The sequence below is a fragment of the Syngnathus scovelli genome, chromosome 18, assembly GCF_024217435.2.
Source record: "Syngnathus scovelli strain Florida chromosome 18, RoL_Ssco_1.2, whole genome shotgun sequence".
NCBI classification, from domain to species: Eukaryota; Metazoa; Chordata; class Actinopteri; order Syngnathiformes; family Syngnathidae; genus Syngnathus; species Syngnathus scovelli.
Window position 1 is genome coordinate 11,096,025 of NC_090864.1, and position 18,588 is coordinate 11,114,612.

The 18,588-nt window shown below is 39.5% G+C and overlaps 1 protein-coding gene across 3 annotated transcripts in view; it reads right to left on the minus strand.

Annotated features, from left to right (window-relative positions):
* Positions 1–18,588, minus strand: part of ctnnd2a (catenin (cadherin-associated protein), delta 2a) — a 116,321-nt gene that overhangs the window by 56,001 nt on the left and 41,732 nt on the right. For all 3 annotated transcript variants that reach the window (XM_049749671.2, XM_049749669.2, XM_049749670.2), the window contains exons 4-10: positions 9,628–9,662; positions 9,422–9,526; positions 6,616–6,788; positions 2,973–3,027; positions 1,925–2,141; positions 1,667–1,775; positions 1,103–1,235 (exon numbers count right to left, since the gene is read on the minus strand). In XM_049749671.2, the coding sequence (XP_049605628.1) occupies positions 1,103–1,235; positions 1,667–1,775; positions 1,925–2,141; positions 2,973–3,027; positions 6,616–6,788; positions 9,422–9,526; positions 9,628–9,662 (827 nt within the window). The remainder of the gene's footprint in view (positions 1–1,102; positions 1,236–1,666; positions 1,776–1,924; positions 2,142–2,972; positions 3,028–6,615; positions 6,789–9,421; positions 9,527–9,627; positions 9,663–18,588) is intronic.

Below are 18,588 nucleotides of genomic sequence, written 5' to 3' on the forward strand. Positions count from 1 at the left end.
TTCATAGTTCATAGTTTTCGCAGTTAAACGCCTTCAACGCTAATGTCATAATTATGACAGACGTGGATCAAATCCAACAAAATCCCATTACATCATCTGCGCCACAACTTAGACCTGGTTTCAGCCGGTCTAAAGTTTGGTCTACTATTTTTTCCATCCCCTGTATTAGGACAAATGGTTCCATCCCTACTTGAAATCACACCTCCACCTCCCTCTTCTGAAAACAGCCTCGGTCTGATCTTTAAAATCCAATACAATCAGGAAAAACACTTGCAAACAGTTATGTTGTATTTTGTAGAGTGTAGTTTGCTCCCAAAACATTTTGCAGGGTATCATGTGGACGTAAATCTCAAGAAACTAACCACAATACGCCGACGGTGTCGTTCACAGATCAGTTAATTCAATCGACTTAAACGCAGCACTTGACCTTTTTCAGAATGGCTGAGCGAGGCACTGATATGCAGCAAAGAGGGTCCATCATAACCCAGGTGCTTAAATAACACAAGGCCTACACACTATCGTACACACACAGTAGTATTGATATCCGTATAGATTTTCCCACAAGCTGTTTTTCTTTTAGCAACCCAAAGAATGCTTTCATTTTCAGTTTTCATTGATAGCTCTTCCGAGTGAACTCCAAATATGTTTGTCTCATATCCATAAGATGAACATTGAGCAAGAACAACAATCTGAATTAAGTTTTGTTCATGAAGTAGTTAAAAAAGGGATTTAATTTGCAAGTTAATATCAAAAATCTGATGCCCGAGGTAAAGCAGCGATATGACATTTTGTTGAATATATGGCTGGATAATACTATTTTATATTAATTAAATAACTACCAAGAATTCCTGAGAGGTAAATAAAGTACCTAGCAACCTACCTGCTAATACAATCCAGCCCATGCAGATAATAAAAGTTTTATGATGCGGACAGCATGCACTCGGGAATAAGTTATTGCAAATAAAGTTTCCCATTGAGATCAGTTGAACCAAGTTGTTCAAACAGCATCACTGTAAGTGCTGACTTACCAAGCAAGTGCAAATGAATGGCAAATTTACAGTTGCAATGCCTACTATAAGAATTCACGCAACGGGTGTCTCACCTGCTAGACTGCCGGGCCTCTGGAGTGTAGCAGTTGCGTAGAGCTCATGGGAAATCTTGTACTGGTCGGACGCATGGTGAGCTGCGAGCCGTTTGGGAGACAGAGTGGCATAACTGCCGATGCCTGAGCTCATCTGCAATGCCAAGAAGTAGTTCTCAGTCAAATACTGCTAAATAAGCTCAGGGAGTCAGAGAGATTAAGTGCAGAAAAGGGCTCCAATTACTTTATTCACTCTCTGTTGACAACCAGATGTATACTATGCATTTTGCCAAAATTGGTTCCTGTGCTTTTCCATTTGCACACCTTTATTTCCATTTGCACGTGGTCAAGTTTCCTACAGTGGCTTTATGCATGGAAATTGTCACTTTGTGTAAATCACTTGAAAGCACTTAGCATTATATAACTCGGTGAGCTCAAATGCCACGCAAAAGTCTCATATTTGTCCATTGTAAACAGGCTTTCAAATTTAGAACAACAGTATAAAAAGCTGCTCTTTGACAGATAATGCTCAATTTTCTACTTCTTAACAGTACATTAAACTGGCAGCCAGAGGAAGGTCTTTACCTGATGAAGGGGTGATGATGATCCTGCCCCTCCACCAGTGGAGTTGGGTGGAGAGGCCAACCTCAGGGGAGAACCTCCACCACCCCCTGTTGTCACGGCAACGTTGGTACTAGGAGACAACAAACATCATTCATCTGCAAAATCATTTTTTTAAATTATTTTTACCAATCTTTTAAATTTCATCCCATAGTTTGGGAAACCCAACATAAGGTCGAGATCCCATTTCCCACTGCAATTTATTCCCAGTCACCCGTGTACCTGAATGACTTAGCCAGTCGATTAGCGGGACACTGCTTGCTGGGGGAGGAGGATGAGGAGGACGGCAAGCGTTGAGTGGTGGCGTACCCCAGAGAATCAGACGCCGATCCCAGGCGTTGGAGTTTATTGGGAGAACCTGGCCCTGAACCGCCTCCCCCGCCACAAAGAGGCGAGTTGACACGTTGGGCAGGTAAGGTGGAGCTGGAGTAATAGATGCCTACAGGACAAAGGAAAGGAAAAAAAAACAATCGACGTTCTAACTATTGCATTCCTGTTTCAATAAAGACATCAATAAATTACAGATAAAACCCAGTCCACCATAGACAAACACTCACTGGCCACATCATTAGGCGCACCTGCTGTCAAGGAAATTCACCACAACAGACTTCGGTGACAGTAAAAACAGTTTTGATTGACTGACACTGTCAGTGACTTATTAAGCGCAGTTTGCAGTGGAAAATATTCGATTTTCATCATACTGTGAACATTTTCTCTCTTCCCCCGCCACAACAATCATCACAGTGTCTCTCTGACAGTGTCAATCCAAACTGAGCATTATTTGCTACATTGCTTTCAATTTATTAGAGCTCATTAGTATGTGCAGGTGATACACAATAAAGCACCCAACTATCATTTATGTTGAGCGTAGACCTGTGTTGCACTAGAGTCGTAGCTCATCAGGCACAGGGGACGCCATAGGGTCCCGACTCCAGATAAATGTCAAAAGATGGATGAATAAGATGAGGCTGGATGCCTCGAACATGATTGTATAATGTGTGTCTTCTAATTAAATATAACAGAGAATGTGAGCTGCATCGTTTTGAATGAGCTGGAGAAAAGTTTGGACATCCCTAGTGTATAAATTGTCGTAAATCACTTCCACCATTTTTTTATAAATCTAAGGTGCCGTGCATAACTGTCAGCGTCGTCAAATTTTAGCAACTCGGCAAAGTGTCACGGGCCGTCAGCTTGATTCATTAATATCATAAAAGTTATGGCTAATTGACCAGAGGCTCGAAAAAGAAAAGAGGGAAAGGTGAACACTTACCCGACCCTGCCCCACTTTGTGATTGTTGCTGCTGGGCTGCACGGCTCGAAGTCACCTAGGGGGTTGGTGAAAGAAATACAGTGGAGGAAGGATGAATAATTCCATAGTGAGGGGTTGGGGGAGAAATGCAGGGTAGATGAAATGAGAATCAAAGAGATAAAGAATAGGGAGCATTAATAAACTTTTATGCACAATGACTTCAGTCATATCTTTGCACGAGGAGGTCTGCATGAACCTCAGAGAGAACGTAATGAAATCCCAACAGAACACAGAAGGGGGATTCAAACAGACTCTCGGAAACAGACGATGAACTCGGAGGAGCTGCTCTGACCGAAATAATCTCTCATTAAGCCTCGTTGTACCACCTACTCAAAGTCGAGTAGACAACTCCAAAGGCTTTGTGTATTAACATATTTAATATCATGTATTGTCACATAAACCCCGTCACTCGTTATTCAGGCCATCAAAGTTAAATAAAGTTGTGATTCAAATCCCTCGGTGTTAAATCCAAATTCATACCAATGTTTTGTTTTTAATTGTACTCCAACTGCTTCATCTGCCCAACATCCAAATCAAAAGAAGATCTACATATTTCCTCAGCTATTGTGAAGCTGGCTAAAGTCAAGATAAAACGCTCGCCACGAGGTCCATTGTGAGCCGTTTCCCCCCAAGAATTTAGTTGGATTCCTGAGTACAAAGTAATGCTTTGCAATTAGAGAACAAATGTTTTCCTTTGTGTCCTGTTCTTTGAAAAACTACAAATGCACGGTTGGAATCCTCCACAGCGTATATCCCATGGGCATGCTCTAATTTTTATGATCATGTATGTATCACGAAAAATTTCCAATAAAACAACCAGGTTCTTACAATTAGGGCCCATTAGCATTAAACGGCCTATTGGCTTTTGAATGATGCACAATCCATGCGGAATACACATCAAAACCATTTTTGGCACCATGCTGAGATTTCAACTACATTTACGAATAAACAAACTTTGAATGTGAGCCAAATATAACTATGAACCGGCTTCTGTGTGCAGAACACACATCAACATCATATTTCTACAAATCGGCATTCAGCAATTGTTTTGTGGCAGGTGGCAGCAAATTGTGCTCACTTCTAACATTTGGCACAATTTCTGATTAAATTCTCACGAGAACTTGCTGCCTTGGTCTTCACACACAGCGGTGGGAGGGAGAGGACATATGCCAGTGCTCAGCTGAGCCTCGCAGCCTTATGTTGATACTTAAAGCTGTAAAGGTGATCCAGATACATTATTACTCACCCGAGCAGCTATAATAGACCATCACGCAAGCACACAGTCACCTTGAAGCAGCACTGGTGTAATTTCACTTTGCCTTGCAAAACAAAATAACACAAAAGAAAAGCTACTTTCTTTCGGGCTCACCTCAATTAATGGCAAGAATAAATTGCATCTAAAAGAGGTGTGTGTGTGTGTGTGTGTGTGTGTGTGTGTGTATGCACGAAGGGTGTACACGCATGCAGAATTGTTGCAAGAGTGCAAAAAGGCCATGCCTGCTCAGCAAAACTTTCACTGGATGAAGAAGACAAAATACAGGTTGCATAGCTGAGGGATGAATTAGGACCACAGTCAAAAGGGGGGAGGTGTCACTTCAAAATCTTGTAATCAGACTTTTACATGTCATTTAATCAAATTAAATAATGCAATAATTATTAAATTAATAAACAATGAATACTGTGATAACAAAAAGAAATGCATCACTCCACGAATGTAAATTATTTTAAGATATTTGAAAGGCTCACAGCTCCGGAACTTCCTCTCATGTCAAATTTGCATATGGTTGGTCAGTCTGTGACTTCAATGACTTGATACATGAAGACTTCTAGGTGGTACAACTTCTGTCAATTGGACCCCACCTAATTATCATTTCCTTTTAACAGCTTCCTCAGCTGCTCATTATTATTTGCTGAAATTTTCCATGTAACCTTCATGAATAAATTACAAATTCACATCAAAACAACCTAATGACTTTCCTAATGGAAATAAACATTTTTTTTTTTTTATTCTTTCCAAATTGTATAACCAATATTGTATGTTGGGGTGAAATAAGGATATATATAGTATACAAAAATTTCAGTCCACCCCCACACACATTAATTATAATTAACATAGACCTCCAATTAATGTTTTTTGGGAGTACCTAATTAAAAGTGTCTATTCCCAGTCAGATATCACGTCTTCATCAACATTCACCCAAGGAATAATCATGATGGGAACTCAGACTAGCTTACAAAGCCAATTGCTAGCAAAAATGAAATACGACACCTAAAAGTGACTTCACTAATGATCTAGGAAAGTTGATCACGTTAAAGGCAGCATTACGACAAATTGACGTGCCATTAGGAAGGCGATGAAATGATTAGCAGGCCAGAGCAAAGCTTCTCCATTGTATTGGATGTCGCCTTTGCAGTGCTATTTCTGCAACTAAAATACTTGAGTAGTTGAGGTGCCACATATGCATGTATTATTAAAGCAAAGACTCTCAGGGTTAGAAATACCCTGCAGAAGAGCACCGGCTCCTTTCTTTTTTTGCTCCAAATCAGCCTAAAATGGCACATGAAAAGTCCTCGTGTACACACAATAACAAAAATATCAAAACAATACCCGAGTCAGGCTCTTCCAAGCACATGTCAATAAAAACATGCACGTAGTGGACATGCCTGTAGGGCGCACCTGCCCAATCGAGCTGCAGCGGTAGCTTGTGAAAAAGTCAATTCATGACCCTCTCTGACAGCTCTGGCCCAATTACACTGACAAGGCCAAAACATGAGAGGCGATTACACATAGAGCCATAGAAACACACAGAACAATGGTGACACAAGAAGGAGGCGAAGAGAGAAGCACTCCCACGGCACAAATATGACAAGAAATAATATGGAATCGTGTCATCTTCAAAACCCTGGAAACTTCATAAAAAAAATAAATAAAAAAAAGGCCCAAATATCTTAAAGATTTACTGCAGTTATTAATGACGGCAGGCATTTGAGCGTCTGTTTGCGACGCCCCTGCTGGGCAAATAAGCACTTTTATAGCCATCATGCATCACCTTGGAAATCTTGACTTGCTGAATTACTCTTCATTAACACACTGCTGTGATTATGATGTGGATTCCACTGCATCTTTATTTCTCAGGTCCTCATAAACACAACACTCACTGGGGTGCTTTTGATTGCTCTTAATTCTGTGTGTGTGTGTGTGTGTGTGTGTGTGTGTGTGTGTGTGTGTGTGTGTGTGTGTGTGTGTGTGTGTGTGTGTGTGTGTGTGTGTGTGTGTGTGTGTGTGTGTGTGTGGTTGAACAGCTTATTACCTGTCTCCTTAATAACAGCTTTAACCATGTTGGAAAACTTGAAAATGCCAGCTCTGAAGCTCTTCATTAATGCATGACGCGAATGCACGAGATGCGTGCGATTGTTTGATGCGGAAATAAAAGACGCCAGCAAAAGATGAAGAGTGACGAGCGCTACCATCCAAACATCTTGTCGTAAAACTCCATGCAGGATGTTCAAATGAATCCGTCAAGTGCTCTAACTACTAAAAAAGTAAACAGCAAGTTAAAATGATGATGTTGTTTTGACTGCTCGGGTTTTCAGCATATCCTACCTGGTTATAGCTGTGCACGGCTCCTCCAACCTGCCCGCTGCGCTGAGGAGATGCTGCGGAGATGTTGTCGCTAAGGGCGAGGGTCTGGTTGCTATGGTAGCTGGCAGAGTACTGGAGCGAAGCCTCCGGGGTGGAGTTGAGCTGCAAGGAACTCTGGGAGAGGAGCGCCGGTCCTACGGATACACACACGGGAGTCGGGTGGGTGGGGGGTTGAGTTTGTCATGCGAGCGAGCGTGCGTGCGTGCGTGCATGTATGTAAGGAGAGAAAAGACCAGGGAGAGATTCAAAGAGTAGCCGTGGATGAAGGGGGAGTGATTGAGAGGCAAAGAGTGAAATGGGGAAGCGAGGGAGAGAGAAGGGGAGAGCGAGAGAGAGAGAGAGCACAATTTAGAGCAGATAGTGCAGCAGTGCAGCACTCAGTGAGTTGGAGATGGCATACATAATTTATTAGCAGAGGGAAAAAGAAACAGAGAACATGGAAGGAGGAGGAGGAGGAGGACGGCTGAAAAGAAGTTGTAATCGACAGAACAACTCCATAGGTTTCCTCGCTGAAACGTGTTGGAAGTTACCTGGCGCCTTCCACTTGAATAAACCTCCATTTGAACTCTTTTGCACAATGCACGGATGTTAGACTTTGGCGAGGAATCGAGAATAAGCAACTTTTTTGAAGCTTCTTTTACTCACTTCGTGCCTCAGGCTCCTTGGTAGTCTCAATTATTTGATAATTCCTTTAGACTAACAATTCTAAAACATAAAAAAAAAAAAATCATACTCTACACTAACAAACTAAAACCAAAAACAAACACATCGACAATTCACCTGCATGACCTATTTTTTATGGTAAACACACTGAATGAAAATTCTGCTTTTACTGCACTTTATTCCACACCAAGTATTTTTAACATTTTGCTTACCTAACTGAATCAAATGACTGGCCAGCGAGTGTATTTGAAAATGCAAGTGGGATTAAATAGGTCACTGTTATCAAACCTCTCAATAGCCAGTGGTGTGGATGAGTGCATTTGTGTTGATATCACATTGTGTTTTATTCAAGGCCAGTTAGGTCTGTGACTTGTGCTCCCATTTCTCATCTATATTTCATTAAGTGACTATTTTTACTCCTTTGCTGTCTCTTTGCATTTCTGACAAAAAGACTGATATGCCTGTGATGTGCCTAATTACAGCTCTCATGGTGGATGCACCATATTAATGAAATGATTAAAAAAAAAAAAAGAAAAAGGGGGGGCTACACGGTGGTGCAGTGCTTAGCTCAGAATACACAGGACGTTTTGGTAAAATAGGTTCTCATAAATATTTAGAAGGAAATTGTACAATTGTTTTTTATTTTTTGTTTGAAATCCATTCTGAATTATTCTAAAGCTTCGCCGTGGTACACAGGTACTCAAGAGTTCATTTGCCAGGAAGAGACTCCGGAATCAATAAACCATGACCACAATATGAAACAAACAATGAATACAAGTCCCTCTTCAAGCCTACCATGAGCGTGTAGTACCCCAGAAAAACAAATGTAGTCTTATTTCTCAGTCTCTATCATCCGACGACTTTCTCCCCGAAAACCCAGATCAACCTTCTCGGCTTCTTGCCTTCACAAAACACTTGTCTTATCCCATCCCCATGCAATCCCTTGCTTGTCATGAATTATTAACCACGACTTTATGTGAATCGGAGCTCCCGAAGCCGTCAAAGAGAGCTTTGTTGTTACCCGTGTGAAGAAAAAAATATGTACAGTGTACATGTTTGTTTCAAAATTCCTGCAAAGTGGGTTGCCGATGGGTAGTTTGGAGCTCAGTTGTGGAACTGAAGGTGAATGTGTGTGTGTGTGTGTGACATGCATTTATGATTAATAGTGTGTGTGTGTGTGTGTGTTTGCATGCGCTTATCATTGCATTCTAACACTATGAAATGAAACGTGTGTGTGTGTTTAAAGATATCTGCAACTCGGAACAGACACATGGAGAAAATGTGACTTTTTTTTTCTTCTTCTATCACACTACACGATGAATTGAATTCATCAGCCCCCACACATGGAGCGAGATGCTTGCGGGATATGTGCATTTGAATGCGCATTTGAAGAACAGCAGGAGCATCACAATGGGAGCTATCACAAAAGCATTCTCTTTCACAAAGCACTATTTCCACCAAGCATATGTTTCAAATCTGCTCTCGCTACATTGCGTGTACTTACACTTTCTTATCGGAATAAACCAGAAATGAAAATATGTCACACCAAGCTGTACCCTCTGCTATCATTACCAAATTAGCATAAGTGCTCACGAATAGGAAGTCTAGTTCCGCAGAATATCTATGGTGTATTTTAAAGTTTCGAGCTCACAACATTGCTGTTTCTTCTTTTGAGAAAATCAAACATTTGAAGCTAAAGCGCAAGTGCTTCTTGTTTTTCCTAATTCTGCAAAAAATGCCTTATCATAGTGGAAATGTGAAAACCACTTATAGCTAAGGAGACCTTGATCTTTTAAATTTTGACGCAATTTAGGATTTTAAAAAAAATGAAGGAATGTTTGTTATCTACAAATGAACTATTTGAGAGTAAATACAAAAAGTAAAAATTCTAATGAGTTCTTCTGTAGTGTTTTTTGGCTCAAACTGTGCTTTGTTTTGGTTTGCAGGTTTGCTTTGCAGAATGTCAAGAGAGCAACATGGGAAATAATTAAAGTTCAATCAGGCTCTTTTTAAATTTGCTCTTATTATCGGAAAACAAACACGCACACGCACACAGAAATCCTTGGGGATGCACAAACAACATTTTGTCGATAAACACACTCACTTTCCACACCATCGAGGATTCCTGACTCCTGGAGGGAACGGATGCAGGAATCCACCAACTCCAAACCTGTGGTCAACTCATCCTCAATATCCTTTTGTCCATCCGCTGAGAAAGTACAACACAATCAATGATACTTTTTAATAAAAGAAAGAGCAGCAAATGTAAAAAAAAAAAAAAAAAGAGATGAAGCGGTAAATGTTAGTTACCTTGAGCGTTCCAACGAAACTGTTCATCAGCCGAACTGCAAGAAAAGCATAAACATGATTTTGTTATACAGAGAAGCAGAAATTCATGTCTGGTGCAGAGTCCTTAGAAATCCAGGATTATTTATGAATCATAAAAAGGATGAAAACTTTGAATATAAACATGAATACTGTGAGAGGAAAATGCAGACTAAGTAAGTTTTCCATTTAAATCATCATTAGCTATGAGACATTAGCAGACAATCCACCATTTTAGTTCCCAGACCGATGAAAATGTTCAAATAACCAAATGTATTTCTCTGCATATGCTACAATTGTAAATTCATATGTCATTTATTTTTTATACAACCTATAATATTTACTTGCATTACTTTATATTTCTAAAAAGTAAGTCATTAGTAACAGATGGATTAAGCAGTAAGAAAGTTAAGACAAGGCTGACAAACATGAAAGTACAGCAGCATCATTCTACTTTGCCCGCTCGGAATACCGCAACACTTGAACCCCAACAGGCTGCCACTTTCTTAAAATAGGAATCCAGTTATGAAGAGACGCTTTACGTAACTGCACTCTCAACACTTACTACATTTCACAACTCACTCTGCTAATCTAATCAAACATCACTCAACTAAAACTACACATTTATATCTTAATGGAATTTATGTCGTTTTGAGGTCTGGTCAAATGTGTATACTATGTCACAAGCAAAGCTTTTTTCCTTCACTTTTAGAAAAAAATGTTTTGGGAATGTAGCACCAGCACAAGAAAACACATGAAAAGACAAAATGCAGATAACCTTGGCGAATCTGAAGGCGGCGTGCAACATTAAAATAGATGCGTACAACACTCTGCAGCCAGCACAGTAGGCTGGAGAAAAAAAAAAAAAGGCATCTCAAAAACTTTTAGTCAGAACTTCTTTAAAACAATACAGCGTGTTTACAACAATGTTCAGAATCTCAGCACCCACGCCCTTCATAGGTCGTTAAATGTCATATGTTATATGCCAAGGTCAGTTGTAGTGTAAACAGAAGCTGCAAGGCCTTCGGCATCATGCGCCAACCTTGCTGAATTAGCAGGATGGATGGCTGCGGACATGCTAGCTTGAACCCGAGTTTTCCGGCTGAGAGGAAGCACCACCGCCCCCGTCACACTCTCGGCTGCTCTTAAAATAAAGACAGTAACATTTGGTCCATGTATGTACAGTGGTTGATATATACTCTATTTAATGCATATCTACTATCAATATTATGATATATTATTATTCACATGGACAATTTGAAGTATTCGAATAATATGTATTCTAGTTAATACCTGCTCCATACACAGCACATATTTGGTACATGATAATTCATCATTATCATTGGCAATAATATATTGTATTTCCCTCTTTTCAGTTACTGTATACAAATATTACTGTAGCACAAATCTGTTTGTCTATATGTATTCATCACCATAAAGCAACTTGCAAAATGTTCCTATTTTTTTTATAGATGTAAGTTCCTTTTAATTCCTCTTAAACGCTGCATTTTATCTTTATTTGTATTGTATTGGTTGTGCATACATTATTAATACAAATACATTAGAATACATCTTTATTTATATACAATTTTCATAACAGCTGTAGCTGTAACAAAGTGCTTTAATGATTATAAAATCATAATACAATAGAACACATTACATCAAGTGTGACTATTGCTGCTGTGACAATTTAATTTCCTTAAAGCAAACTATCATATTTTTTATGCCTTTTTATGATTATTTATTTTAATATTGTATCTGCCGTTACAACATTAAATTCGACAAACTCAGTTTTAGGGTTCAGAAGCATTGGTACATTTGCAGAACTGTCTGTTTATGACAATACCCACCCACTGTTGGTTGCCATAACAACCATCATCAATGCTTCATCATTGTCAGCATGACAGGGTGACATGATAACTACAACCTGCCAGCTTGTCTTTTGTGCGACAAATGTGTGTATCTGCGTGTGTGTTACCTTTTGTTTGTATCAAACCTGCGCTAGATAAAAGGCATGTTCGGGATTGTTAAGTACAAAAGCATTGTCGTACAACAGAGACGTGTTGTGTCCATGTCGACGTGCAAACTATTGCTACTTTTTTTGTGCTGCAGAATTTTGCTTCCAGTAAGCCTTAAGACAAACTTTTATTAGTTTTGACAGTTCAAATGGTCAGGCTGGAAAAGAAGCCAACTTGTCAAAGTCTTGACTAAAACTACCTTCAATGCACGAGGAGTGACAGCTGCAACAAAAAGCGACATTTCCACACACACACAAAAGAAAAAAAAACAATGGTGCTTAGTGCTGAAAAATTCTGTTGAGATATATGCAGAGTGCAGCTTTCTCTCGCCTTTGTCAAGCGCCTCACAAACCACTTGTTTGGTATTAATACAACGTTATACTAAGCATGTATTGCATTGTGACCATTAAATCTTAATATAAACAATGTGAGAGAGAACATATTGGGCAATGAGCCACATGCTGCTTCACCGATTCTAAAGTACATTACAGTATTACCTGATCTCATGTAGCAGGCTGTTCTGGTAAAATTCTATTAGCATATTGATAGCTGTAGAACTCCAAAGAGGCTAAAGACTTAGCGACTTCCTGTAATTTCTAAATGATTAATATGTATATTAAAATTAATGATGGACATATTCATAAAGTGGTTATCTATTAAGATTTGGTTCTCATCCACATAGTGTTCATATTGTTTGGCAAGTTGATCACTTGGCTTGCAAGTCTAAGGCTGCATTTTCCTACTGGCACCAACCCAGCACTAGAGAAAAACAATTTTCAGCCTTTTTTTCCCCCACTTTTTCTATTTTTGAGCCTTTTTAGTCATTTCCAATTGTGTTTGGGATGAGGCAGCAGAAAAAAAAAAAAAAAAATACAGCTCAGGTCTTCGAAATCACAAGATTCAATTGCAATGCTTGGGCCATGCTATTCAGAATGGATTTTTTTGCCTCTGTTGAACCTTACCATATGCACTGTTTAAATTATGCGTGCGTGGTAGCACAAGCAAGCTGGAGCTCCTTTTCTCGCAATTGCTTTATTACAAGGTGATGCAAAACAGAAAATATTAATATGGGATACATGCATTTGTGGGTCCATTGAGGCCAATTCAACTGGACACAATTCACTAAATAGTCTTAGTATTAGCAGTACAAATTTGCATATGAACTGGATGAGTACACAAATAGAAATTAAAGTCCCAACAATAAATCATTGTTTGCCAAAAGTACTCTGACTAGATCCATAAACCTGTGGAAATTTAGAATAGTGATGATTTTAAGTTTGGATATGTTTTAAAAGAATTGTTTGTCAGGGAAAACATTGTCCTGCCAGTCTTAAAGGCAGAAAATTAAAACGTATTAGCTGTCAATATGGCACACCACTGAGTAATACAGAAAACAGAAAGCAAGGGCTCAACAATCTTGTCATCAGTGTTCGTCAGACAGGCTACCCCGTGGGAGTCACCTATGACTGATTGTCAATCTCCATTTTTCGACATGGAGCAATCCTTCAGCGGACTGGAGAGTTATATGGAATGTGACGACCATGTTGTGAAGAAGGGAAGGGTATCTATCGTTCACTTTCAATTCAATACTTTTATAAAGAACTGGTTGCATGTGACCTATTCAAAACCTTTGTCAAGATCATGGATATTGAATTAGGTACGCCCTGTTCTCACTCTCCAAAGTACATGGCAAGCTGTGAAGCGCTCATGCGCACGCTCACTTTGATGCGACACGGTCAGGCTTCACAGTCGAGAGCAGCGGTTTGATGTCTTGGTTGGATCCCAAGGTTTAGGGGCCGAGGCAGCCTAAATCACTCAAGCCGCTGGGGGATAATCTAACGTATGATTTAGAGGGAATCACTATCAGTACTTTTGCTTCAGAGGAAGACCATTACAGTGGCAAAGTGTTTGATAGATGGATGGACGTGCCTGAAGAAGACCCTCTTCATGACCCCTTTGGTTTTTTGTGAACGCTATGGTAGCTCCACATTGATGTCACGGTTAAAGGTCACATATGAATTTAGTAGGAAACTGTTCAAAGGTTACCCGATATAATGCCACATTTTTGTTCTTGAATATTTTTCCATAATATGGATATCAATAATATATGTTTTGAGTAATATTCATCAATTAATTTATTTCTGAAATGTCCTTGCTATACAATCAAATGCATGGTAAATTTCCTACTGTGCAACCTTTTATAGATCAAACTTAAAAACAAAACATGACACAATCTCAAAACCCCGATATGTGAGAAAACAGTCATTTAAAAAAAAAAAAGTGTCAAAAAACATTCAGGGACACATAGAAGTAAAAATTAAAAGTTGCTTTTGACCAGGGTTAAATTCACGACAGCTCGTTTTTTTCCCCACACCTTCATATTCTATGCAATTTATCCTCATTAAAGTTGTGGATAACTGGAGCCCATCCCTAATGACTTCAGGAGCTAGGCTGTTATACCCTGAACTAGCTGCACTGAATTCCTCTCTGTGAGACAGACGTGCTCAAGATGCGCAAAAATATAACAAAAATAAAAAAGAAGAGAGATCGGTACCTTAATCTTGTGTGCACGCTGCCGCTCAACAGGTAACATTTGGAATCCCAACAGAGCAAATTGAATGGATGTACACTATTATCAAATCCATCACTCAAGCCATCAAAAGAGTACTCAATAAGAAAACAATAATACTGTCATTCACGGTTAACCTATTACTCATGCTTCACATTTTTCCAGTGCAACTACTGGCTTGACAGCAAATGTTTCACAACATGGAGACAAATAACATTGCGGACCGCAAAACACACTCAGTGGAGGTGTGTGTGTAGGTGTAAAATTTGATAAAGCTACACACATATGATTGCATAGATACAGTATGTGGGAATATATTGTAAGCCGTATGAAGTTGATGGATGAGAAGGATCGGATGTGACAGGCAATGAAACGGTGAGACAGGAGCTTTTAATTAAGTAGTGAGAGAGACTGGCTGGTCGAGCTATCATAGTATATCATCACGTCTAGACTACAATGACTCAACAACTTCATCTAAAACCCAGAGGGCACACACACACATGCTGCAGCTACCTGGGTAGTGGATACAACAGGGTGAGGCTGATTTTTCTGTCTCTCTGCTAAGAGCTGGACTCACCCACAAAATATGTTGCAAATAATCATATCTAGATTCATACAAGGCCAGAGCAGATGTTTTTTTTTTTTTTACCCCAAACTTGTAACCTGAAGGCTCCAATGTCAACGAAGCATGATAAACAAAAGCTTGAACATCTTGCTTCCTCTGATCTATATTTTCGCACTCACCTCAGCAAGAGAGAGACCAGTTCAGGTCCCAACAGCACCAAATCACTCATCATGGGACAATCTAAAACCACATAGCCTTCGATGCCCTCCCCCCCCCCCCCCCCCCCCCCCCCCGGGGGTTGGCCAAGGACATCAGGAAAATCATGATGGCAAAATTGTTCTCTTAGAACAATATGATTAGCAGTAGAGAGGTTTGCCAGACGATAAAATGCACAGAACACTATATTACGTATGAATCAATTGACTTGTACGTAAATAAATATATAATGTGCATTTTATTTTAGTATTGTAACAATTTATTATAATGCGACCGGGCTACTATTCCAACAGTGATAAATCCGGAGATGGCCCTAAGTCACTATGAGGAGTGTAATCACAGCATGCAGTTATGGCCTTTGGGAGGACTCTGCCCCGATGTTCAACCCCTTGCTCAAAGGACATAAAGATGCTGACTTTATCATCTTAATCTACACTCTCTTTACTATCTTGCTAGCTCGGATATGATTCTTTGTCAGGTAATAAAATAGAGAGGATACACTATTTTTATTTTCAATGCATTCATCTTATAAATAATTTGTCTTGTCTTGTCTTTGATTTGATTTGATTTCATGTGTTAGGATCCCTGCAGGGAATCAGAGGTAATCGTGCTGGATAAAACGTCAGGGTCCAGAGCAAATGTTTTTCCGTTTATTTCGGTCTTCTTTTCTATGCTTATAGTTATTAGACTTTCAAATTAAGGGAGAAATTGGGGTTACAGACAAAGTCACAGTATAACTTCCAAAATTGAACACAATCAGATTTTCTGGATGGAATTGATACATTTTGTGCAATGTAAATATTTCATTCATTGAGCAGCCAAGCTCAGTACATTTAATTTCTGGTTCTGTGATAACTATCATACTTTTTGTTTTTCTTCTCTGCGGTGGCATCACAAAAGATGACCAGGGGTATTTTTCTTCTCCATAGCATCTCTAGCACTTATTTCTCTCTAATAAAACCGTTTCTAATCCGCTTTCAATTAATCCGGTTGTAAACTTTTCGCTCAGCCGCAGATGAAACTGTCACTGTATGCATCCAGCCACAAAAATACAAGCGAGGAATGCTTTAAACACATTTTAAAAGCTTTCTGATCTTGTGTGAGAAACAAAGCATTTCCTCAGATTATTTCCACATAAATGCACATTAAAGGACTTTTCCAAACATTACACAAGCACCAAAGGAGTTAAGTCGATGATGCCCATACACTGAAGCGTTGTATTGGACGTTATTATTATACATCTCTGGCACATTTATCACCTGGTTTGGATCAACACAGTGGTCTGCAGGGCAAACCAACATAATGCTACTATGCAAAAAAAAAACTGATCAATTATGTCGCTGATTTGTACCAGAGTGACAAAAGTTGGTGAATAGCCATCAGGTGCCGTCTTGTATAATTTACGAGCGGAAATGACTTTTTAAACAATTTGGCTAATGGCATTTTTCCACCAAGTGTGCACTTTTTGCACTCCTTTCAATCTTTGCTATTCACTGTCAATGTTTTGCTTGCAGTGTTCCTCTCCCTTTTCTACGTCTGCCTCTCTGGCATCCAACTATGGTTGCTTCTTATCTATTTGCACCAATATCTGGTGTTGGAGGACGATAAGCATTCATTTGCATGTTTAATCAACCAAGCCCCCCTCCCCCAAATTGCCCTCAGAGTGGGGGGACACACATGTGACGCACAAACACACACTCACAATGCCACTGTTGCCCTAAAGGCCTCTATCTCCTTGCCGCTGACATGGAGTCACCAGCTGCTGACTCTGACAGAAATAAACACAGCCCATTTATCAGGCTTCACAGTCACAACTTGAATGACAGACAGATGAACATTTGGCAAAGCATGTCATATCAAAACAACGCTGACATCATTTGACATCTTGGAAAGAACCCAATTCATCTGACCCAACAAAGATCGGGCGAAAACGCAACTAAGAAATTGAGCCGGATTATTTCTGTGCTTTTAGTGGAGAAATCATTCATTTTCAGTATATCAAATGGCCATCAGATAAAGGTTATTGTCATACTAAAAGAAAACAATCAGAAAGCTTAAATTTTATACTTAACATATATTGGACGCATCTAAAAAATTCCAAATATTATAATTGTTTATAAATCTTTACTTGGCAAATAGCCAAACCTGCATCCAAAATCCAGTCACATTATTTCAGTGCATTATTGCTAGTGAGGTGCAGAAAAAATTCTAGGTGCTCCTCTGCATCGATAAGGTTTCTCGGTTAGGATGGCTTCGGGTTTCAGGCACATTCCACAGGGAAGCGGCCCCGGGGATAACCCAAGCTGGGTGAGGGGGACGTCTGGGCTTCCCTGTTTGGGCTATTGTCCCCATGACCTGACCTTGATTAAGACGAGGACAATGGAGGGACAGATGGAAAAAAAAATACTGCCCATAACATTATTGCTACTATTGCTACACTTGCTCCTAATATTAATATGAACAACATTATTCATAGCAACGGCTGATAGCAACAATGCTACAAATAATATAAATAACCATATTAAATCTAAAAATAAAACTGACAATAATAATAAAATATTTATATTGTTTTTAACCAATGGAATGATCTCAGTTAAGTCAGATCGGTTGTTTCCATCACATAGTATACATTATTGCGCCAGTATATTACAAAAAAAAAAAAAAAAAAGAAACATTTCCCAAAGCACAAAGATGTAATTCACCAGACAAATAGATTAAAGTGTGCGAGGAAACAAGAAAGATAGAGGCAGACAGAACGATAGACAGTGGTCCCGGCAGTCGGGTGAGAGATGTGCCCACCTGCCACCATTTTTCTCTCCTCCTCTGCTGGAAATGTATCATCAGTCATTAGGAGAGAGCGTGACTCCTGCTATCATCATTCACACATACACATATACACACACATACACATTCATACAAATGCCAACATGGGGCATATTTTAAGGTGCAAGTCTATGGCCTATAATTTGAGTTCTCTCTATGCAGCGTTTTGCTGAGCTTATAAAACCGCCTGCAGCTAATGGTGTGATGGATCCCTCTATTATCACCCAAGTTGAGAGAGGAGAGTGAGCTATAGTGAGATAAAGGAATCTAATTGGATAGTATTTTAGTCTTGGCAAAAAATAGGAAAGTGACCAGGGACAGAAAAAGGAGCATGTAAAAAGCGCTAAAATGATAACCGCAGGTTCAAATGGGAATATTGTCGGTATGCGGCCGTCCCCGGCCACTACATTAAATCAGAAATGAACTCATTTAGTCCAGTTCGTATACGTTTGACCTTTTCTGTATTTCTTCTGTTTGAAGAGTATGTTTTGATTGGAGAAAGAATGACAGCGGTAAATAGTTGTTAGTGTTACAGCATTGTTAAAACAACAAATCTTATGATGATGACCTTTGCACAGAACTAGCCTCGCTATGCCAAATCCATTGACTGACAGGATGATCGCTCCCATAGGGCAACAGGACCAACATCAAAATATTTCTCAAGCAAATCTTTTTGGCCGCTTCTTGACAAAAACAAATAACACAAAAGTTGTCATTGCCTTGTGTCTACTGTGTTGTCTTCCAAATCAAATTGC